We start from the raw sequence: 25,098 nt of genomic DNA, 5'->3' as shown, positions 1-25,098 counted from the left end.
CTGTGTTACTTTTTGTATTCATTTTCTGTTCATCATGGTGAAAGACAGATAAAGAAATGGAATCAAGTAATAATTAACAGTGTATTTGACTGCACAATTGTTAGCATCCTTTGCAGAGATGTTATACTCATTACTGAAACTTATACTCTAGCTATGCATTTCTGCTGCAGAGTAACTTTTAGGATGTCAAGTATAATTCTGCCATACTATTAATTGCAGATTGCCAATTAAATGCTGTACCACTGTTAGTGTATTTTATTACATTATGCCCTCTTATGATGACATATGCTCCATCATTTGAGTAATTTAAAATGAGCCTGAACAAAGCACTGGAGAATGATCTGTAGGCAACAATACTGCACCTATGAGTTTTCTTCCATCTGCAATTCTATGTCAAATTTATATTCCCTGTTTATATTTGCATATGGGATACATTTGTCAAAGCAGAAGTGATTAAATAAACCAGAGCAGTGAGAAGTATCCACAGTGATCTTCGAATCACCAGCCACTCAGATTATCAGGACAGGCACGCATCACGTTTTGTGTTGCCATCCTATAGTCATGTTGTGTATTTTCTACTAGTCATCCTGCGTTACGTGAAGAATGATGGGAAGTTAAACTCTGTGATGTTCAGCAACACCCAGCTGGCTGATGGGAAGCGTCATGCAGTCCTTTTGAGGTTGAGTGGTCTGCAGCGGGGATCCATCACAGCAGAGTTATATCTGGACTGCATGCAGGTGGATGCCATTCAAGGTCTACCTAAAGCATTTTCAGGTCTATACCACAGCTCAGAATCTGTGGAAATTCGCACTCTACCGAAAAAGGCACAGGTAAGTATGAAAACTTAAGAGCAGGTGGAGCAATTAGAAAGAAGGTGCATTAGCAGTGAGAAGGTCTTACAGTAATCTGTAAAATGAATGGAAAATTGGGTGGCTTCTCTAGATATAGAGTGAAATCCAGGCTGCACTGAAGTCAGTGAAAATTTTGCCATTGATTGCAAAGAATCAAGTTTACACCCAGTTTACAATCTACCATAACCAAGATGTTTTAGTCTAGGTATTACTTGAAGGTCAGATTATTTGTAAATTGTTACCTATTGCAAAAATGAAAGCTCTAAGTAGGTTCCTACTGAAAATCTGTAGGAACAATACATAGGCTGCATGTATGCTCAATGTGCATGCGTACAAGAAATATGCGGTTTGACTCTTCAGTCTCTGTAATGACTGATTCAGAAATGGAAGGAATAGGAGGAAAACTACACTGGCAATGGTCTGGAGTCAAAATCCCAGCTATGTGATTATAACTTTGCTATCTACCTCTGCCTGGTCTATTCCAAGCAGGGGGGCTGACATTTTTTACTGTGATTTCCACATCAACCATCCTAAGAAAGCGGTATCTTTCAGGAACACAGCACAAAAACCATCTTCTATCATTGCAACTAGTTGTATGCAAAATATTCATAAAATAGAAAACTAGTCAAAAACAGTGTGTTTTCTCCTCATTTTATTACAGACTTGAAAAGGAGCCCATTTCTATGACACACAAAACAGTAAGATACCCATATTTTTTTGAGTGAACATGATTTTGTTTTCAAGCAAAAAATGCCTTTGCATTGAAATCACAGGATAATTTTTTGGTATTGTTGTTATAGCAATATCTATTGTTGAAATTTGTTGTGTGAAATCATGTGATTCAAAATAGAAAAAAAAAAAAAAACCTGTGTGAAAATCTGCAAAACCAAAATGTGGGGTTTTGCCCAGCTCATTGCAGTGTCTTCTGTCAAAAGGACTTTATGGAATGGCCAAAGTAGTTAGGAGGTACCGTAGCGTGGCTATTAAGCCCTGCCCACCCAACATGGTTTAGAGCTATCCACACATCAGTTGAAATGGGGAAAGCCTCTTCAGATTGTATGCCTGGTTCTTCGTTGTGCCGAGATGAATGCTGTGAATTTCTCTGATTGCTCCAGGACACTTTGGATGAGCTGAAGCTGGTAGTGAAAGGCTCACTTTCCCAAGTAGCAAGTCTGCAAGATTGCTTCTTTCAGCAGATTGAGCCTGCTGCTCAGAACACAGGTAAATAAGTTAAAATACCCTGCCTCCATAAGATATCCTGAGCAACTAATTACAGTGTATTTTATAAACCTGAAGAAACCATTCAAATTAATGAGGGCAACCAGATAGAATCATGGCCATGATGCACATTTTTTTAAAATGTTCCAGGATGGAGAGGAACACAGTCACAGATAAATGTAACAAAGCAACATGTCATTGATAAAGTTATGGGAAAGTCAGTGGTGCTGGAAAAGGGCTTTTCTTGTTTGAAGGAGTGCAGGCCAATTCAACTGCTCTTTAGCTCTGGCTCTCACCCAGCTGGTGAGATGGTTATGCTTGAAGCAGAGGATGTAATTGTTTTGGGTTTTTAAACAGATTTCTTTTTACATGTAACGTGTTTCCTGGTTATTGAGTTGTCAGGGGTAGTGAGAAGCAAAATGGGTAAGGGCTGCTGTGATTGCTCTCCTGGACAGTAAGAGGTGAAGGACTAGACAGGGCAGAGCAAAGTGATTTAGTGACAATCTGTGACTGTTTTCATAGTATCTGGGGGTAGGGAGGAGAAGAATGTTGTGCGTACAAGATGTTAACATTACATAAGACAGTGAAGCCAATAGGGCCAGTTTAAGACTAAAAATGTCCTTGTAAATAAAAATACAGAATCTGTGACAAACCCTCTCTCCCCTGCCACCTCCTGGCAAAACCACAGCCGTAATCATTTTAATTAGGATCGAATTAATATAGTTGCGAGACAGGGTACATCATTTTTACACAAGACTACCCTGTCTGGAAAACAAGAATTCTGTTTCACTAAAGTTTTCAAGGTTTAAAAAGTTGTTTTTGTTCTGCAGTGGAACAGAGAGCGAACCTCGAATAGGGCATTCCCCTCAGATGTCCCTGCTCCAAAGCAGAGACTTGAATCTGGATCACCCACACCCTAGGCAAGTGCCTAACCATCAGGCTGTTGGCTATTCTGGGATGCAAGTGCTCTCATTTTGAACAGAAATTCCATTTCCTCTAAAAGTTTGTTTCCACAAATCAGCATTTTCTGATGGAAAAAAAAAGTTAATTGAAAAATTCCTGACCAGCTATTGTCTGTGTTAGAGCTTCATAATGATTAAGGTTAAGATTCTGTCACGGGTATTTTTAGTAAAAGTCAGGGACAGGTTGTGAACAATAAACAAAAATTCATGGAAGCCCATGACCTGTCCCTAAATTTTACTAAAAATACCCCGGGGGAGATGGGAGGGGGACGGACACAACTAACAGTGGGAGTGCTTCTGGAGAGGGACCACTGGGGGCTGCTGCTCCGATGGCCCCAGGGTCTAGCTGACTGCCGCTGCTCTGGCAGCCCCGGGGATGACCGCGGTAGCTGCTCCAGCCGTGCTGCTACCCCAAACTGCCCCTCCACTTCTGCTGCTTCAGCCCTGGAGCTGCTGCTCTGGCAGCCCTGGGTACTGGCTGCCAACCACTGCTCCAGCAGCCCTAGGCCTAACCGCTGCTCTGGCCCTGCCACTGCAGAAGTCCTGGAGGTCCCCAAAAGTCATGGAATCCATGACAGAATCGTACCCTTAATAATGATGACTGGATATGCTTTGCATTTAGCTTCAGATGTCCCCTGTTGCAGATTTCCATTTCCATGATACTTTATATTTTTGTTTAGATGTACAAGTCTTGAGGGGTTTAGTTCTAAAGGTTCCTTCTTCTTTCCCGTACATTGGCATGCACTTACAGATACATCAGAAAATTAATTCAGCACTGCCATTTGTAAAGACACAAAACTCAGTGATCAAGATTTCCAAACTGAGACCTTGCATTATTCCCTTTTGGAAATAGCTCTATAATTTGTGTTCACTAATCAATAACTTATGGGTGAAACACTTTCTTATTTAGTAGTTAGATGTGGCCTTTTATGCGACCTGGCTGAGCTTTTTGTGCTGGCCTCCAATTTCAATCACATACTCACTTTCAAATGGAATTACTATAATATTAAATGCAAAAGAGACTATGTTAATATGTCTTCATAATTAAAATCACGAAAAGAAAAGATGCAAATGTTCCAACAGCAATATTAACTCAGCTGGATTGCACATCCTGTATGTTTCACTATGTATCTTTTACAACAATAATGTATCAAGTGAATGCACTACATTTAGCCAGAATAAACTGGAATGGAAATGCTTAGCCATCCATGGGTAGACTCATTTTAGTTGGCTGTACATGGGAGTGGTGGAGAGTCTGGGAGATAAAGAACTGTCAGTGGTCTTGATAGCCTGCCCTAGGACTCCTTACTCGGACACCAGCTATGGCAGCGCCATCCTTTCGAGGCCCACCTTAGGTGGCTAGAAGACTTGAGCAATGCCGATGGGAGATGGGAATATAGTGATCCTAGATAGGGGCTGGATGTGTAAGTTTTAGGCCCTGTCATTGTGGACAGAAAGACATAAAGCAAAACCTAGATTTTTACAGTAGCCAAAACCGGGGTGAGGCATTTAACAACAGCCCGGCTGGTTTAGTTTACTTAAGGGTTGTTGGCTGACACAGAACTGGGCTATTTAGTTTCCATTTAGTTTCATACCTATTGGCCACACCTCTGGTTTGCCCCAACTCCCTCCTGGAACACTACTTGTGCCATGTGGTTGCTAAACAACTGTGTAAACAGCTCCTCTGAAGCCTGGTTTGTAAAGTGGAGCTTTGATAATTCTCCTACATTTAGGACCTACTGCAACTGCAGAGTAGGGGCAGGATTTGGCTTTAAATGTAGAAGAAAAAATGTTATGGGAAGCATTTTTGGTGCATGCAAATTTAGATATCCAGGCATTTCAAAACCATCCTGTATAATTCACAGCACTAAAAGTCATTAGTCCACCTTAAGGTTTAAAAGTCTATAAAAAAAAGTGTTCAAACCTGATCTGTTTTTGATTTAGAGGCTGGCAACAAAGCAACTTCTGAAACCTTAAGAATTTTACATTTTTTGTAGCTCTCAATCAATAATGGCTAAAGCAATTCTTTGTAAAGAAAAAAGTTACTACATCTGGCCTGACAGCTTGCAAGCCAAGTTCCAGACTTAGGTATTTGTGAAATGGCCAAGATATTAAGTCTCCCAAAAAAATAAAAGTTGGGACTGAACAGATGCAGCTTTTCCAGGTTACCTCAGCTTCTTTATTATTTTGAGGCGAACAATCTGAAATGAAGAAAAGCCAGTATCTGTCAAATTGGTCGAGTCCCCTGAGCATGCCTGGGATCAGACCAGAAATGCTTTGAAGTACAAAACAATTTAGTAAACATTAATAAGACCAAATTTCCATATAAGCATCCAATACTACAGCAAATAAAGTAGATGTGAACTCACATATAGCCACTATATATTTAACAGTTTCAAAATACTCTACCTGGTTAGAATGCAAAAATATCAATACATATCTTGTGAATCTTACACAGATATCTAGATTTAAATTAACAAAGGAGTAAATGAATTGGCGCTTGATTGAGTAAACTCGAGTGAGAGTTATATACAGACACACAGCGAGATGGGTCAGAAAGCCCTAATTTGGAGATACTAAGGGCTTGTCTATACTTACCGCGCTGGTTCGGCGGCAGGCAATCGAACTTCTGGGTTCGATTTATCGCGTCTAGTCTGGACGCGATAAATCGAACTCAGAAGTGCTCCCCGTCGACTCCGGTAATCCTGCTCGCCGCGAGGAGTACGCGGAGTCGACGGGGGAGCCTGCCTGCCGGGTCTGGACGGCGGTAAGTTCGAACTAAGGTACGTCGACTTCAGCTACGTTATTCACGTAGCTGAAGTTGCGTACCTTAGTTCGATTTGGGGGTTTAGTGTAGACCAAACCTAAGTGTTTCACCTCTCATCAGTTCAAATCCAGGCCAGATGGGTAGTGACTAGTTGTTGATACCATTTGATGGCTTTAGGGTGCCCTGAAGTTAAAGTAACCACGTGTCTTGGTTTTGTCACGAGATGCCTGGCTTTTCATATGGTATCCTGGCGTCCCACAAACTTATTTCAGGACACCTCAAATGTCTTCAATTTTAATTTAGACTATAATATATATACAAGTTTTGATAATAATAACAATATATCTATTCAATTTGTACTGCTCTGCTGAGCAGAATTTGATCTATGTTTGCCAGGAACAAAAAGTCCCAGGGAACTAGCTTTCAGTGTGATGAACAGTGTTCAGGGTGGAAAGAAAAGTCAAATGAGTGTAGATACGATCACATCTGTTCTTTGACTCTCAGTGAATATTATTGACATGTCCAGTGCATCATGATAAACTGATTCAGAACATTCAGTAAATGGAAAAAGTCCTCCACTCTGAAAAATATGAACGTGTTGCTGCTGAGTCAGAAATGGGCAGTAGTGGCATCAGCACACATTTCTTTTGTATGGCTATTTTGTGACCCCAAAGAACACCATCACAGAAGTGTCTCCTTTTTATTTTGAAAATATGGTCACCTTGCCTGAGATTAATCATCTCAGTCTGGTTCCTAGTGGAGCCAGCAACACAGCTGATTGTAACTGGTGTACTTGTTGATAGTATCAGCAAAGAATCCAGACACTGAATGGGCATGGAGCTAGAACTGTCCTCTAACTCTTAAAGATGGTTCTCCCACTGCGTTGCACCAACGTGGAGAAGTTTGCGTTTCCTCTGCCTTTGTTCTTCCTGTTGTGTGGCTAAAAAGGAGTTCAATCTTCAGTGCTTTGAATCCAGTATCTTTGAAGAATAGTGAGTTCACACAGATGCTTTCCTAAAAATTAAAGCTATTGTATTTCCCCTTGAATTCCCTCCCTACTGATGCTAAGATATTATGAATTATCTGCTCTACCTCATCCTTTAAGACAATTTCACTTCAGATTTCAGTGCTGATCTTGGCAAATGAACAAAAAGCTACTAACGTTGTACATGCCTTTTCTCATTTTTGTGTCCCTACAGATGATTTTAATAGGCAATTCATGGGTCAAATGATGCAAATGAACCAAATACTAGGAGATGTGAAAGACCTTCTCAGGCAGCAGGTACTGTATGAGGCTGTCAGTACGAATCCCTCAGATCCAGATTAGAGCACTGCTTTGTGCAGCATTAGGGCAGATTTTACCTAAGTGTGATGCTCCTGTACAAAGGTTTCTGTCTGCACAGTGGGAGTGAAATGACCTTGTAGGGGACCTACACCTTCAGCATGTTGTGGAGGGGCCACTGGAGGTGGGGCAGGAGATGGCTCACTTATATAGATCCAGTCCCCAGAAACCCCTGCATTCAGAGTGGAGAAGAGCTGCAACTACTATTCTAGCCCATTGGCTAGCTAGATAAAGGTAGTCTTGCACATGTAAAGGAAACTAAATTAATTGCACTATTGGCCTCATTGGTGTGAAGTCGCTAGTGTTTTACTGATTTGCTAAACATCCTTTACTAACTATGGACTTATTTCTGCAAACACTTTCTACGGCACTTAGGCCCCAGTTCAGCAAAGCATTTAGGCATATGCTTAAGTAAGCCTCTGTTCAGCAAAGTGCTCAAGCACATGCTGAAGTCCCATTTAAGTCAATGGGATCTAAACACATGCCTAAAGTTAAGCTCCTACTAAGTGCTTTGCTGAATAGGGATGGACTGAATCGTGGCCATAAATCTCACCACCATGAGTATCCCTATGGAAGTCAATGTACAATCTATATAGAGTAATTCTCCATTGAAGATGCTAGGACTACTCATGCTAATAAGCACCATGCTTGGGAGTAAGCATTTGCAAAATCAGACCCTGTCATTGTAAGGCACTTTGTGAACGTTCAATGATTTTATTAACATCTAGACAAGATATAATGGTGCTATGGGCAGCCAGGCACAAATTAGCATCACCCAACTAATACATATTTTCTATACCCTAAAGATCAAGGAAACAACTTTCTTGAGAAATACTATAGCAGAATGCCAGGCATGTGGTAAGTATTCCTGTATTTCCTATAAAATTAAGAGAGGACCACATAAGATTTGCAATTATTTAAAAACCATTCTCACTGGATTGCCACTCTTTGATTTATAGGAAGCATTGAAAAATAAGCCTATTCTTCTAGGCTCTAAGCATCTTTGACTTAAGTTAAAAATAGATTCCTATTGGGGTAAAGCCTTAAGCTTCCGCTCCCCCCCAAACCAGAAAGTAACCAGTCAAAACCAAACAATACTCTACCTCATCCAAAACAAGCAATCCTCATCATGTCCTACCCCAGGAGCTTAGCCTTTTAGCATGCCAGGGAGGTAATTGCATTCAGGCTATTTCAGACCAAGAGTCAGTTCAGTTCTAGTGGAGAGCCCATTAAAGAGATTATCCTGATAGCAGTTCCCTCTCTTTTCAAGTGATGGTGCTCCAGCACCTCTGGTGACCACCGTTCTGGCAGTATTTCATGCAGGGAGAGATGGAAGGAATCCCCAGTAGGAAGGTCAAAACCCTTTATGTATGTAGTATTGTTGTAGCCATGTTGGTCCCAGGATATTAGAGAGACAAAGATATTACCTCACCCACCTTATCTTTCTAAAACCTACTATGTGCACCTCAACACCTCAGATTCTACCTGAATGCAGATCGTGGATCACCGGTGCCACATAGTCCGTGGGAGATAACAACATGCATATTAAGCAGTCTAAGAGCCTTAGTAGAACAGATGAACAAGCAAACAGCCACATTCGGCACCAGCTCACATTGCCAGGCTGATTTAGGGAATCTATACGAACCTTGCATTGAAGTAGTCGAATCCTGAGGTGACACAGGCGTAGATACAGTAGCAAGGTCTGCATTCAAAAGAAATGGTCAATCTCCTGGCCAAACAGAGAGGATTCTAAAAGCCTTTCTGAAGAATCCTCTAACATAGCTGGGAATCCAACAGATCCCCTAAATGCCAACTCTTTTACCAGCAGAGGACACACCCTTATTCAGAGGAGTAGGCATAATTGTTGCCAGATCTTCCAATAGCTTTTCCCAAATTATCATCCCTCCACTGAATCTCACCTTGATTGAGCTTCAGCTAACTTAGTTTTCACACATGTGAGACAAAGACTAGAGCCACAGGAAGTTTCTTTAAAGCCTGCACTGTGTTAATCAGCTGAAGAGATAAATTACATGCATTGGTACCATTTTGGCACCTGTCTTCTTCTCCCAGATTTTTCCTTTCCCCCTCCGGTCAGTCTTTCAGTACATGAAACAATGTTGTGCATACTCTGTCACATATTCAGTATTCTGCCACTTGCTGCCTCCTCCCTCCCCTTTTTTCACTCCTTGTAAATTCTGATCTCTCTGAGGTGAAATAATAGCTCTGTTTTTTACGCTGAGGGCAGCATTGCTGATTTAGCCAGAGTAATGGCTCACCTTGTCTTTCCAATAGTACCATCAACCTATAATCCCTCTGGGACTTGTTCCCCATTTGTCCTTGTTGGGTCACTCTAACCTGCATTTATTGCTTTCCTCTGGCCAACATCAGAAGTTATACATCTGCTCTGGGACTATCTAAGCAGAAAAACATCCACATCCCTGTGACATATGCAATATAGCCTTAACCTCCACTATTCTGCAGGTTCTTGATCAGTTCCTAAACAAAAAAGTCTCCTCAATCACAATCCAAGAAGTTGCTACTGTCACAGCCCCAGCCCAGCCAACATAAAGGATATTTATGATGCAGAAACATAATCCCACTGCTCAGCAGTGGATTAGGTATCTCCTTGCCAATTGAAATGCATGATGGATATTTCCTTGATTCACTAAAACTGCTGTTCTTTCTACTCAAAGGTTTGGGAGCTACAAACTTTCCAACTGCGCCCCCAGTGCCCCCTAAACCCAAATGTGAAGCCAACTCCTGTTTCAGAGGTGTCAGGTGCATAGAGACAGCAGATGGATTTCAGTGTGGGCCCTGTCCCGAAGGGTTCACAGGAAATGGAGTTACATGCTCAGATATCGATGAGGTAAAATATTGACTTGTAAAAAGAAAAATATCCCAACTCATTTCTCACATAAATGGGCCCTGACTCTTGCTTTCTGCAGCATTCACTAACTGGCTGCACAGTGAACAGTAATACATCCTGGGCCCAGTTCTCCACTCCATTAGACCAGAGGTATGTTGCCATGACTCCATTGTTGTCAGTGGAGTTACATGGGTGAAAATATGGAGTTATACTGTGGTGAATCAAGACCACTGCATTTATTTTTCAAGTATCTGCAGTACGTATTTTCATTTTACTCCTCTCTGAATGTTACATCGAAAGGGAAGAACTATTGACATGGTTATTGGGATTCCACAAAAAGATTAAATATCATCAGTTATGGGGCAGAACTGCAGAAGCACTTCCTGTTGATTTGGATTTTATTTCTCTGAATTTCAGTGCTCATAAAAAGTTTAAGTTTAACGGCCTTGGAGACTGAAGTCAGTTTATTCACAAAATTGGCCAGATTTTCAATTCAGCCACAAAGGTCAATTGCAAAGGAATAAACATTGGGATAGTGCCCTTTCTCGCTTCTTTATGATGTATAAAGAAAACCTAAAAGGTTTATTTTTAAATTTTTGTGGGAGGGAGAGTGGTTCTACATTAGAAATTCAGGTTTTGTTCACCCTTGGAGACTTGAGAATTAGCAGATTAATGACATCTGAAAAACCAAGGAAATGAAGCCTGATTAATCGAAAGAGGAAATAAGAATTATTCAGAAGTGTTTCAAAAAAAAAACCAAACCATCCACCACCCACACTTCCTTGGTCCTGATTTTCCACTGCTTTATACTGATTATTGTGGGGAAAAGCCATGGTGTAATGGAGCAGAGAATCAGGTTCTTTGTATTTTGGTTGGCTGCAGCACTTACTTAACTCAAAACAGTTTGGTGGGAGGGAAGCTTCCTTTGTTAAGGATTCAGCACTCCCACTCCCTTTCAACTGAGGGCTGAAAAAGCTCCCAGCCCACATTTTCAAAAAGCCACTCAATAAAAAAAGCACTCAATATTCCTGGTATTTTGAAGGGGGGAAATAAAATTTTACACCTTCTTTGTACATCATAAAGCAGCATAAAAAAGGCACAAACATTTAATTTTCAGGCACTATTTAACAGGCTTCTGTTTTTATACCTGCAGATTTATGTCTGCAGTTATTTGCAGACTGTCTAGTCACTTAGAAGGTATTTCTACACTGCATTGTGAACCCTCTGTGGGACCCCGGCTTGTGGACTTGGTGTTTCCAAGACCACACTTGAGCATCCACATTGCATGGTAAACCTGGGCTTACAAATGCTGGTCCTGGGTCTCTCAGCCATTACTAATGCAGCCATACTGCACTACACAGACCTACTGACTCAAATCTGCAGTCTGAACTGCGTCCACACTGCAAAATGGCAGCGTTTGGACCCGAGTGACAGTGAGACTTGGGCTCCCACCCACCCCACTAGCAGTGTCCATGGACTTGGGTTCTGAGTATTTGCTGACCGAATCAGACTGGTTTGTGTGCGGACAGAATGGGGCTTGGGCTCAAACTGAGTCAGAGTCTGCAGTGTAGACATATCCTTGGGGAGCTACAACTGTGATTCCCAGCACAGGTGGACAGACTCTGCGAACTCTGCTTGAGCTAGCACGCTAATAATACCAGTGTGGCTGTTGGGGCACTGGTGGTCGCTTGGGCTAGCTGCCTGAGCCCGGACGTTGAGTGGGCTTGGACTTGGGAGGCTAGCCTGATCCGCCCCCCATGCAGCAATGCTCATGTTGCTATTTTTAGTGCGAGTCTGTCTGTATACCTGCACTGGGAATCTCCCCTCCCAACTGCAGTGTAGACATGGCTTAGGTGTTTAATCTACAGATTTACATTGTAGCGTCTAAGCACCTCCCAAGTAATTAAAAACAGAAATAATCTCTCTTTCTTCCTCCCCAGCCAGCAGGAGAAATAGCTTGAGTATTTGATAGTTGTTTTGATTGCTGGTTGATGTTGTGTGTGCAAGTTGGAGAGAGAAGGTGCATGAGTCTATTTATATCCGTTTATGAAAAAAATCTTAGAGGGAAAACTAAGTTGAAGAAATTGAATGTATGTTGCAGTTACCTTGTTTTTGGGTAGTCAGGTGCCCAAACATCACATGACATGACACGAATTATGCCTACTGTTATGTCGTGCGCAAAAATGGAGGCCTGCGTTTGTAAATCTGGTCCAATAGGCATAGTACAATCAGCTTCCTCACACTACCTTGCTACTCTGACTCAGCCCACACCTGGATGGACCTTGTCCTTACCTATGGTAGGTGTGCAAGGGCATTTCAGTCTCCAGAGCCTTCCCTGCCCTGGTGATTTTAAGCAAAAAAGTTCCTGTTACTACCACTGGAGCAGCTCCACCAATGGTAGAGGTTGTGGGAGGACTAATGCAGACTAGTCACCAGTGTGTTCAACACCGAGTGGTTCAGGCTTACTTTGATCATGGTCAGATCACACAGGGTTAAAAACACAGGCACTAGTGCCCTTACCATGGTGGAGCTGAGTTAGTGTCAGAAACAGTGGTGAAATGTTTGCCAAAAAGATATAGAACAGACACAAGCCATGTCCATTCAGACCTTCGCCTTTATGCTGATAGTGCCAATAAATTGCCAAGCAATGTGGGGCTTTTTCTTTACAAGAGCACGTCTGTTAAAAACTGGAATAATGCCTACAACTCATCTCACATAGGCCATCAAATGATAACTTTCATTGAGCTACATTAGGTTGACCACCTTTTCAAAATGCAAAAATGGGACACATACAGGAGCCCTGCCCCCTGCTCCTCCTCTTCCCCAAGGCCCCGCCCTCTCGTCAGGCCAGAAGCTGGAACTGGGCATTGGTAAGAACCGCCCAGAGAGCCCAGGCTACTGTGGGGAGCCCTGGACCTCTATCTCAGCGGTCCCCAAATTTTTCATGGTTGTGCTCCTCCCATCCCTGTCTGCACCCACCCCGCCGGGGCTGGAAGTGGGGCTACAGCTGGGAGCAGGGCCAGAGCACAGCTAGGGGCCAACCGGGGCTGGGTGGTGATCTCTTCCTGCCCCCCCATGGCAGCTGGCCTGGGCCCTGCCATGCCCCCCAAACGTTCCTCCACACACCCCACAGTTTGGGGACCTCTGCTCTACCAGCCCTGGGCGGGGGGCTGTGGTGCCCAAGAAAAGCCCTCGGCCCATGTCCCTACCCCCTCAGGGTGCTCCACCCTGGGTAGGTGGAGGGTCTGGGACTCTGGGGTTCCCCACAGCAGCCCGGGCTCCCTGGACAGCTCTTACTAATGCCTGGCTCTGGCTTCTGGTCTGACGAGGGGGTGGGGCCTCAGAATAAGAGAAGGAACAGGGGTAGGACAACAGAGGGGGCAGGGAAGAATTTGGCACTGCCCTTGAGGCTTGGGCAGGTGCAGAGTGGTGCTGCAGGGAATCTGGGACAAATGCTGTTCCAGAACCAGGCTGAATGAGTCTGGGACTTGAAATGTACATTATGGGACTGTCCCACCCAGTTAGGGACAGGTTGTCACACTAGGCTAAATGTGGGGTGCATTTGAACCAGTGGAAGGATCTCTGTGGCCTTATCCACCCCCAAACTGTCCAATTGTCCAGGAAGAACACTTTACAGAGGGAGATCCAATATGATGTTAACTGTTTCTGCACGTCATGAAACCAGGGCATTTAAATAGGAGTTTTATATTCAATAACTGTTAAAAAGGAATCTAGAATTCCAACTAGGAGCCATCCTCATCCCTGTCTGAGCCTTGAGACAGTTAACATCTCTCTAGTAAGGCCTCTTAACACCAACCCAGGAGGAAGCGTTGCTGATTTGTTTGGGGGATGTGCCTCACAACCTTAAAACATTATCTTAATATGTATGTTGAACTGCATACGTCTCTTCTGTTAATAATGACATTGTTTGAGCTCCCTCTACTGGCTAAAAAAAATAATCTACTTTTTCAAATCAAGAGCTACATTGGGCCTAATGAGCACGATGTCTGTCTAGGGTGACCAGATGTCCCGATTTTATAGGGACGATCCCTATATTCATGGTGTTGTCTTATATAGGCACCTATTACCCCCCCACCCCATCCCAATTTTTCACACTTGCTATCTGGTCACCCTATGTCTGTCTTACATTTAAGTTCACATTGTGGATTATGCTTTTATTAAATCTTTTATGCTATTAGGCTCCAAAGCATGATTTCTCCCAATTTTGTGTTTAGTAGTCTGTTACAATGGTATTAAATTTTTTATATGTTTATATGTTGAGGGACATACACTTAACTGTATGTATTTTGTGTATGTTATCCTGGTTTGTTTTGTCATCATTTTATGGGTATTTTTGCTTTATGCCCAAGCTGAGTTAATCATAGAATTGCAGAAATGTAGGGTTGGAAGGGACCTTGAGAGCTCATCTAGTACCTTCTGCCATGCTAAGGCAGGACCAAGTAAACGTAGGCCATCCCTGACAAGGGTTTGTCCGGCCTGTTCTTTAAAACTTCCTGTAATGGGGATTCTACCACCTCCCTTGGTAACCTATCCCAGTGCTTAACTATCCTTATAGTTATAAAGTTTGTCCTACCATCTAAGATAAATCTCCCTTGCTTCAGATTAAACCCATTACACTTCTTGTCCTACCTTCAGTGGACCTGGAGAACAATTGATCACTGTCCTCGTTGTAACAGCCCTTAACATATTTGAAGACTGTCCCTTTGAGTCTTCTTTTTTTAAAGACTAAACATGCCTAGTTTCTTTAACCTTTCCTCATAACTCAGTTTTCTAACCTTTCATTGTTCTCCTCTGGTCTCCCTCCAGTTTGTCCACAACTTTTCTAAAGGTGGTGCCTAGAACTGTAGTGCAGTACTGCAGCTGAGGCCTCACCAGTACCAGGTAGAGCGAAACAATTACCTCCCATTTCTTACAATGTCACTCCATTATCTAAGTCATCAGTGACAATCTTGAATAGTACCAGACCCAGGACAGACCCCTGTGGGACCACACCAGATAATGGTGGAAAGACCAGGCATCTTTAAAAATATTTTATATTTCCTATTACTTGTTTAATCTTCTGTTTGAATCATATCTAGGGAGATGAAAAATGAACATATTCAGGATTTGTCTGCCAATTAACAAATGGTGTTGGTATTTGACAAATACTAGACAGGGGCAGGACTGTAACAGGGCATATGCCATTTTAACTAATTCATTTTCAGGTTACCTTTCCCCTCCTCCCCCGTATTTTATCAAATACAAACAACAGCAAAATGCTGCTATTTATATGTGCATTGAATACAGGTGGATAGTCATTCCCCAGTGATCTCATGACTGCCACAATTACAGGGCTTTCTACTTTTTTCAGTCATGTCCATTCAAGTGGTACTTGGTCAGACTTCAGAGGGAGTTGAACCCATAAAACTGAGAGGAGAGTTGAGCTCATGGTTTGAGACTTCTAGGACAACTATACAATTCAATATTATTTAAGTGCTGCTTAAAAAGGGTACGTTTTGGAATCTGAGATCAACAGAATGTTATCGACTCACTGATGCAGGTTCAATGATTCATTTGTCTTTTTAGTGCCGCTATAGCCCATGCTTCCCTGGGGTAGGCTGCGTGAACATTGTTCCAGGCTTCAGATGTGAGGCTTGCCCTCCAGGATACACAGGACAGACAGTTCAGGGAGTAGGGATCAATGCTGCCAAGAACAATAAGCAGGTGAGTGGCAGCCAGACACACCGCCATCTCCGGTGTGCGAGGCTGGTTTGATATCACTTTTGCTTTCCAAATACAGTTTAAAACAAAACTATTAAACATTCTAATTATTTTTCATTCAATAAAATTACAAGTGTTTTGGGCAGCTCAGCAGAGTGTAGTGTTATTGAATAGACGGCTATATCATTTTGTCCCTGACTTTAACAGCAACAACAACAGGTTAATGTGGGGTGGAGGGGAGACAGGAGAAGGCCTTAGCTAATGGGAAATGTCCTGTAGGATTTGATAGAAAATGCCAAACTTCTGTAGATCCATATGATATCTTGTAAAAAAGATTTGTGTTCCTTCTGTAGATTTCTATAGGATGGTTCATAAAACTTACAGTAAAGTTGTCATCTTTCATACAACTCTATAGACCAGATTCTGGGCTGAGTCCTGAGCATCACTATAGTGGCAGCTACACCACAGATGGGATCCCCTAGGTTAGGAGAGACTTCAGTTGGCCAAATCTGCCAGGTTCATGGCTGCTTCGCATTCCTATACGAATATAGCCCTACAGGTTTTAGTGTAATTTCTATAGAACCCTACTGTTTAAGACCCCATTAAATTCTATAGGAGTTTCTCAGAAGGATCACAAACAGACTAAAAAAGCAACAGAGCATATAAGTGAGAAAATTTAGTAATTGGTTCTTTCACACTGTACATAGTAATATGTTTTGTTACCCCACCAATCTATAGAAAGTTATTTAACAGGGCATTAGTTTAGGACAGACTATGGCAGGGGTTCTCAAACTTCATTGCACCGTGGCCCCCTTCTGACAACAAAAATTACTACACGACCCCAGGAGGGGGGGGGGACCGGAGCCTGATCCCCCCCCCCGCCCCGAGTCCCACTGCCCCAGCCCCAGGCAGGGGGTCTGTAACCTGAGCCCCGCTGACCAGCACTGAATCCCACAGCTTCGGATTTGGTCCTGGGCCCCAGCAAGTCTAAGCCAGTCCTGGTGACCCCATTAAAATGGGATTGTGACCCACTTTGGGGTCCCTCCATACCCACAGTTTGAGAACCGCTGCTCTATGCTATTATAAATGGCCATTTTGTTTGCAATTGTTAAGAGACAGTCTGCTTTTCCATCACAGATAAAACACAAAATAAGTAATTTTAAAAGAAAAAGTTAATTCCACTCTATTTATAGGGTCAAATTAGATTTCCTCTGAGGCTGAGTTATGCTATAAAAAAGGAAGAAATGCACTACTTCAGAAGCAGTGCCAAAAGTCATTATGCAGATACAAGGTCTATTAACTGGGAAGAAGTTCTTTATAATTAAACTGACTCTAAAAATATTGGTTGTATTAAACCAAACAAAAATTGATTTAGCCTCACAACACTCCTGTGTGGTAGGGAAGTACCACTGCCCCCACCTTACAGATGGAACTGTGGCACAGAGAGGCCAAGTCACTTGTCCGCAGTCGCAGAGGAAGTCTGTAGTGGAGCAGGAATGTGAATCCAGGTCTCCTGGGTCACAGGCCAGCATCCTAACCCCTGGACCCTCCTTCCTCCATTTCTGATTTAGATTGAATGCCATATCCAACATGCTTGTTCATGTTTCCAAAGCCTTTGAAGGTGCTCAGTGGGTAATTTCCCTTCACACTTGGATCTAAGGTTCACTAGTTTTTTATTATATGCTCCTTATTTTGTTGTGTTAGGTCTGCTTGGATATTGATGAATGTAATAATAATGGCCAAAATGGAGGATGTGTTCCAAATTCCCAGTGCATAAACACCATGGTAAGTACCCTTTCGTTTACTGTTTTCAAAACTGATCATTTACATCAGGCTGTGATTTTTATCTGTTCCGCCTTGAGATAACCTCTGTATTATATCTAAACAAAAATAACTAAGCATGGGGAATAGAGAGCTTAAGACCAAATGAAATGCCTGTGTGGGATTATAACCCATTAGTAAACCTGTCCACATCACAATACCCACCATCAGTAGCAAAGGCACTAACTGCAACATCCTTGCTTGGAATCTCTGGGCTTGTTCACGTAAGAAAGTCAAACTGATCTAGTTTACAGTGCTATTTTAAGCTGATTTAGTTAAGCCAATACAAAAGGCTGCATGGACACTCTTATGTCAGCTTAAACAAGACTTATTTTGATCTAATTTATGTCAAATCCTAGGCATTGTCAACAGACAGAAGTTGTACCAGTTTAGCTTAAGTCAGTTTTAACTGATTTAAGCAAAACCAGAGCAAACTTTGGTGGACACATTTATTTCAGCTTAAGAGCAGCTGGTTTCAGTTTAGCTTAAACTTGTTCCCAACTAAGTGAAGCTAAACCAAAACAGGGCTGATTTATACCAAAATAGTGTCCACACATGCTTTGCACTGGTTAAATTGATTGAGTTCAACTGGTGTAATCTGTGCATAGGCAAGAGCTCAGCAAAGAATGAACAGGTATGGAGATTGTAATATCCTCTCCCACCTTAAAGATGGCTCATCCTGAGCAGGTTTTAGGGACATTCACAGGGCAATGTAGAGAAGTGTGGGCTGCTGCCAGTACTCTACTGGTTCTCTGGATAAATAGGGGACTTTGGTCCCTCCACAACTGTCAGTCTCACATGTTTGACAGCACTAAGTGCTGTCAAACATGTCTGTTCACAAAGGAGCTAGCAAGACGCCACAGTGAACATGAAACTTAGCCTGCACATCATAAGCAAACAGTGTGAGGCAAATCACAGACACACTCATGCGAATGATTGATTGTCTTTACAGGGTTCTTACCGCTGCGGCCCATGCAAACCCGGTTACACTGGAGACCAGGTCAAAGGATGCAAGGCAGAGAAAAGCTGCAGAAATCGAGCCTTGAACCCATGCAGTGTCTATGCACAGTGTATTGAAGAAAGACAAGGAGAGATTTCATGTACTGTAAGTTGATGATAGGATATATTTTAGGCTGCTCCAGAGAAACTAGAAAAAACAGTCCTACTGAGGCAATGAGCAGGATGTTTTAGGGCCTGTGTACACTTTGATCAGTAAAAAGTGTTTGTAACCAGAGTTTGACACACTCATTTGACCCAGTTACAAACAGTCCAGTTGTGTCCAGATAGCAGACTCCCCCCCGCCCCCCGTACATCTAGGTGGTAGCCAAATCTGGGTGGTTACATTTACCATGCTGCCTAGCAGCATTTGTATGATTGCATTCTGGGAAGTCTGCCGCTGCTATCCTGTACGGTCTCAGCAGAAAAGTGTGCCAAATAGCAATGCACACAGAGCAAGCATCAGCATCATGTGGATCTCTGGCCACATTCTGCTGTCCAGTGAGTTGTGAAGAAAGTTTTCTGGTATTTAAGAGTGGTTATGGGCTCCTGTCTACATAATGAGATGATCAAGTATTACTTGACCAGATTACTTGAAGATTGAACATGTCAGATTAGATCTCTGACAAGGGTGACACATAGCTGGTTGCTGTAGTTATTAGTCATGCAATGTGTGGGCACAAACTATGCCACTAAAGGGGTACAAACTCAATCAGAAGTTTTAGTGTAGATGGAACCTTAAATACAATGGGCCTAATAGTGTAGTCTTTGTACAGGCAGAATTTCAAGTGCAGTTCATTTCTTTTGCCACAAGGAAGACTAAGATCAAGTAATTCATACACCAGGAACAGCAGTTCCCCCACTGTGTCTAAAAGAATGAAAACATCACAACTGATGCCTACTGCATTAAATAAAGATCTGTATTGTTCTTCTCTATGGTATATTTAAGGGATTATGAGGGTTGTTTTTTTCCCCTACTGTTGTAATTAAAGGGTTGGACAGATCTATTTACCTAGAAGTATTTCTATTTTCTTCTGGGGTCTGAAGCTAGATCAGACATCTTTCCTGATGTTGATTCTACTGTCCCCTCCCTCTCTGGCCCTCTAGGTGCATCTCAGTTTTAAGTATATTTATTTCAAAGAGATTTCTAAATATTGGTGCTGAGGACAGTTGGGAGAGTCCACATGCAATTTTACCCACACATTTGAGTGTGCAGTTTCAGCAGTTGCATCCACAAATTAGGTATTTTTGAGAACTGATTGCAATTTAGATACTTAAACGTTCATATGCAGAAATGCCCAATTTGCCAGTGCAAATAATTGTGTGTAAAATATTCCAGAGAGATTTCAGATTTCTCTTTCTGAAAGTCTGGCCCTCAGAATATGTGTTACATATTTTGGCTCTCTTTTTCCAGTGAGTTTGCATTTTATCATCTTTCAGGGAGACTGTTGACCTCTGCTTCACCTCGGATCACTAATGCCTACATTTTCAAAAGCAACCACTAATTTTGGATGGTCACCTTGAGGCACTGAGGATCTGAGCATCCACTGGAGTCATTTGGAGTTGTGGGGTACTCAGCACCTCTGAAAATCAGGCCCTACATGTCTGAAGCTGGCAATCCAAAATTAAAATGTATCTGCTAATTTTGGAGCTAAATCTCGATGCCTACCTTACCAGATAGCAATGTATGGTTGAATATATCATTATAAAGGTTAGTGCTTCCTGCACTGCATATTGATCCATTCTGAAACTGACCTAGGGTCCCATCTTGAGCATTGCTGTACATGTTTGCAAAGTGGAATCTTCAGTCTGTCTGTGGTTCTATAATAGTGTTTTCATTTGTAGTGTGGCATTGGTTGGGCTGGTGATGGTTATATCTGTGGAAAGGACATAGATATTGATGGCTATCCTGATGAAAAACTCCCATGCTCTGCTGATAGCTGCAGAAAGGTAGGAGGCTTTTTCTTTTTAATCACCCAGGGGAGTGATAGTGAGGGGCATGAAGAGGCAGTGGGGGAAACACTACAAAGTGTAAACACTTTTGCAAGTTTTTATGTTTATTTTGTTTAAAATGTATTTCATTAAGAAACTTTTCAGGTTAATAGTAAAGAAAGTCAGTCAGCCCCTAGGAGAGAGATTTCAAGTAATGTTGTGGAATGCTGGTCATATTTCTTGGGTTTATTTTTTGCTTAGGACAACTGCAGATTTGTTCCAAACTCAGGACAAGAAGATGCAGATGGTGATGGACTCGGAGATGCCTGTGATGAGGATGCAGATGGAGATGGAATTCCTAATGAAGAGGTACTGTACACAGACATAGAATATGGTTCAGGTTTGGGATCTCGTGCAAATAGGATGGAATGAAGTTGGTGCAAGGTGGGACGTTTCTAAACCTAATACAGTACCATTTTCCGAGGCGTGTCCCACTGCCCTCACTACATTTAGCCACCTGTACTCACCAGCACCTTCTCTAATGCACTCATTTCCATTTATACGATGCTCACATCAAAGACCTGAAAAATCACACTGTGACAAAAAACCTTAACTCCAACCTACCAATAAGAACATAAGAATGGCCCTACTGGGTCAGACCAAAGGTCCATCTAGCACAGTATCCTGTCTTCCAACAGTGGCCAGTGCCAGGTGCCCCAGAGGGAATGAACAGAACAGGTAATCATCAAATGACCCATCCCCTGTTGCTCATTCCCAGCTTCTGGCAAACAGAGGCTAGGGACACCATTCCTGCCATCCTGGCTAATAGCCATTGATGGATCTATCCTCCATTAATTTATCTAGTTCTTTTTTGGACATTGTTATGGTCTTGGCCTTCACAACAGCTTCTGGCAAGGAGTTCCACAGGTTGACGGTGCGTTGTGTGAAGAAATACTTCCTTTTATTTGTTTTAAACCTGCTGCCTATTAATTTCATTTGGTGACCCCTAGTTTTTGTTTTATGAGAAGTAGTAAACACCTACCTTATCTACCTTCTCTACACCAGTCATGATTTTATAGACCTCAATCATATCTCCCCTTAGCCATCTCTTTTCCAAACTGAAAAGTCCCAGTCTTATTAATCTCTCCTCATCCAGAAGTCGTTCCATACCCTTAATCATTTTTGTTGCCCTTTTCTGAACCCTTTCCAATTCCAAGATATCTTTTTTGAGATGCGGCAACCAAATCTGCACTCAATATTCAAGATGTGGGTGTACCATGGATTTATATAGAGGTAACATGATAGTTTATGTCCTATTATCTATCCCTTTCTTAATTATTCCCAGCATTCTGTTCGCTTTTTTGACTGCCGCTGCACATTGAGTGGATGTTTTCAGAGAACTATCCACAATGACTCCAAGATCTCTTTCTTGATTGGTAACAGCTAATTTAGACCCCATAATTTTATATGTATAGTTGGGATTATGCTTTCCAATGTGCATTACTTTGCATTTATCAACATTACATTTCATCTGTCATTTTTTTGCCCAGTCACCCAGTTTTCAGAGATCCTTTTGTAGCTCTTTGCAATCTGCCTGGGTCTTAACTATTTTTAGTAATTTTATATCATCTGAAAATTTTGCCACCTCACTGTTTACCCCTTTTTCCAGATCATTTATGAATATGTTGAATAGGACTGGTCCCAGAACAGACCCCTGGGGGACCCCACTATTTGTCTCTCTCCATTCTGAAAACTGACCATTTACACCTACCCTTTGTTTCCTATCTTTTAACCAGTTACCAATCCATGAGAGCACCTTCCCTCTTATCCTGTGGCAACTTACTTTGCATAAGAACCTTTGGTGAAAGACCTTGTCAAAGGCTTTCTGAAAATCTAAGTACACTATATCCACTGGATCTCCTTGTTCCACATGTTTGTTGAACCCCCCCCCCCCAAAGAATTCTAGTAGATTGGTGAGGCATGATTTCCCTTTACTAAAACCTTGCTTTTAGTGCACCATTCACTGCTTGTCCGGTGCCTCTTCCTGGCTGCTCTGGGGATTAGCTCACAAGGTCAACACCCCTTGCCATGGTTGTACACTGTCACTCCATCTTTCTATCTGGTCTGCAACCCCTATCTTGCTTCAGGAACCGCAGTATCCTCTTCATGAGTCAGCCCTCTGTCCAGGTCACTCAGCGTTCTTCACTTCAGGGTATAGGCCTTCAAAGTCTCTGTCATTCCCAGTGACTCCGACTCTTCCTCAACAAATTATGTTCATCTATATGTCTGACAATATTGTTCTTTATTATAGTTTCAACCAATTTGCCTGGTATTGAAGTCAGGCTTACAGGCCTGTAATTGCTGGGATCACCTCTCCCCTAACCCACCCTCCATACAGTTTCCGAAACCCGATGCGGCCCTCAGGCCAAAAAGTTTGCCTGCCCCAGCACTAGCCCCACTTTTTGTGCTATGACTATGCCTTAGAATATGTTTTAACTACTTATGCTAAACAATCTGCTCTGTCTTGTTCTTAGCTCTGACACTGAGTATCTTTCCCAGACCTGAAGAAGAGCTCTGTGTAGCTTGACAGCTTGTCTCTCTCACCAACAGAAGTTGGTCCAATAAAAAGATATTACCTCACCCACCTTGTCTCAGCAGTGAAATAGTTAATGTTGACATTGAAATTTTCACCTTTATGTTTCTGACATAAAAGTTCCATTTTCATGAATTGGGCAGGTCTCACCTCCCTATTGTTACAGGCTGTCCACATATTGAGAAAGACAACTCTGCATTTATTTACGTCTTCATTTTTTCAAGGGTTTCTTGAACAACCATGAGAGCTAGGCACTCTTGTTTTTATTTAAATTAAAACTTAGATTCTGTAGCATCCATCCAATAGCAGTGTCACAGAGTGCACCATTCACTGCTTGTCCGGTGCCTCTTCCTGGCTGCTCTGGGGATTAGCTCACAAGGTCAACACCCCTTGCCATGGTTGTACACTGTCACTCCATCTTTCTATCTGGTCTGCAACCCCTATCTTGCTTCAGGAACCGCAGTATCCTCTTCATGAGTCAGCCCTCTGTCCAGGTCACTCAGCGTTCTTCACTTCAGGGTATAGGCCTTCAAAGTCTCTGTCATTCCCAGTGACTCCGGCACTCTTTCAGTTCGCTGCCCCACCAGTGCCATTTCCCCAGTGGTGGGTAGGGAACCCAGGCCTGCCCTCTATTCCGGGTTCCAATCCAGGGACCCTCTACCCAGCAGTTCTGGGCTTTCCTCTCCCAGTACACACTGCTCCTTCCCTGGACTGCTTCCTACAACTCCTGGTTTCCCTCCTTGCTCTGGGTGTACCAGACTCAAGCCCTCCTCCCAGGGAGTGACTGCCCTTTGCCAGCTACAGTTGCCAATTTTCTAACCGCACAAAACCAAACACCTTAGCCCCACCCCTGCCCCAAGTCCCCGCCCTACCCCTTATGAGGCTCTGCCCCCCGCTCACTACATTCCCCCTCCCTCGGTGACTCGTTCTCCCCCTCCCTCACTCACTCACTTTCACTGGGCTGGAGTAGGGGGTTGGAGTGCGGGAGAGGGTGAGGGCTCTAACTGGGGGTGCAGGCTCAGGAGTGGGTTCAGGATATGGGAGGGGGCTTCAGGCTGGGTCATGGAGTTGGGGTGCAAGAGGGGGTGAGGGCTGTGGCTGGGGATGCGGGTTCTGGGGTGGGGCTGGGGATGAGGGGTTTGGGGTGCAAGAGGGGGCTCCAGGCTGAGGGGTGAGGCCAAGGAATTCGGAGTGTGGGAGGGGGTTGAGGCAGGGGACTGGGGTGCAGGAGGGATTATGGGGTCTGGGCTGGGGGTGCAGATTGAGATGGGGCCAGGGATGAGGGGTTTGGGACACAGGAGGGGGCTCGGGGTTTGGGGGGGGCTCAGGGCTGGGGCATGGGCTTACTTTGGGCGGCTCCTGGTCAAGGGCACAGCGGGGCTAAGGCAGGCTCCCTGCATGTGCTAGCACTGCACTGTGCCCTGGAAGTGGCCAGCAGGCCTGGCTCCTAGGCGGCGGGGCCAGGAGGCTCGACGCGCTACTCTCACCCACAAGCACCACCCCCTCAGCCCCCATTGGCTGCGGTTCCCAGACAATGGGAGTGCGGAGCCAGTGCTCAGGGTGGGGGCAGCACGTGGAGTTCCGTGGCCACCCCGCAGAGGAGCCAGACCTGCTGGGCACAGCGTGATGCTAGGATAGGTAGGGACTAGCCTGCCTTAGCCAGGCAGCACCACCAATGGGACTTAACAGCCCCGTCAGCGGCGCTGACCAGAGCCACCAGGTCCCTTTTTGACCAGGCATTCCAGTCAAAAATCAGACACCTGGCAACCCTATTACCAGCAGCAGTCCCTGTCCGGTGCCAACTTCCTGGCTTTATAGGCCCTGCCTGTTACTGCACAGCTGAACCTGCTTGCAATCAACTCCCTGCTCCCTGGTTCTTCCTCCAGGTGCAGCCTGTGGAGTTAATAGGCCTACCTGGCCACCTTAACCCCTTCCAGTCCTGTGTGGGGTTGACACATCATAGGCAGATATATTAACAGTGTTAATTAAATTAAAAATTAACAATGAAAGTAGCCCATGTCTCAGATTT

The 25,098-nt window shown here is 43.4% G+C and overlaps 1 protein-coding gene across 1 annotated transcript in view; it reads left to right on the top strand.

Annotated features, from left to right (window-relative positions):
* THBS4 (thrombospondin 4) overlaps positions 1-25,098 on the top strand; it is a 66,161-nt gene that overhangs the window by 15,817 nt on the left and 25,246 nt on the right. Inside the window, exons 3-12 of the mRNA XM_008174614.4 lie at positions 583-830; positions 1,967-2,072; positions 6,998-7,080; positions 7,947-7,998; positions 9,834-10,006; positions 15,593-15,730; positions 17,432-17,512; positions 18,501-18,653; positions 20,390-20,494; positions 20,738-20,845. Coding sequence (XP_008172836.1) covers positions 583-830; positions 1,967-2,072; positions 6,998-7,080; positions 7,947-7,998; positions 9,834-10,006; positions 15,593-15,730; positions 17,432-17,512; positions 18,501-18,653; positions 20,390-20,494; positions 20,738-20,845 — 1,247 coding nt within the window. The remainder of the gene's footprint in view (positions 1-582; positions 831-1,966; positions 2,073-6,997; positions 7,081-7,946; positions 7,999-9,833; positions 10,007-15,592; positions 15,731-17,431; positions 17,513-18,500; positions 18,654-20,389; positions 20,495-20,737; positions 20,846-25,098) is intronic.

Source organism: Chrysemys picta, chromosome 6, assembly GCF_011386835.1.
Source record: "Chrysemys picta bellii isolate R12L10 chromosome 6, ASM1138683v2, whole genome shotgun sequence".
NCBI lineage: Eukaryota > Metazoa > Chordata > Testudines > Emydidae > Chrysemys > Chrysemys picta.
This window is presented reverse-complemented; position numbering and strand designations above follow the sequence as displayed.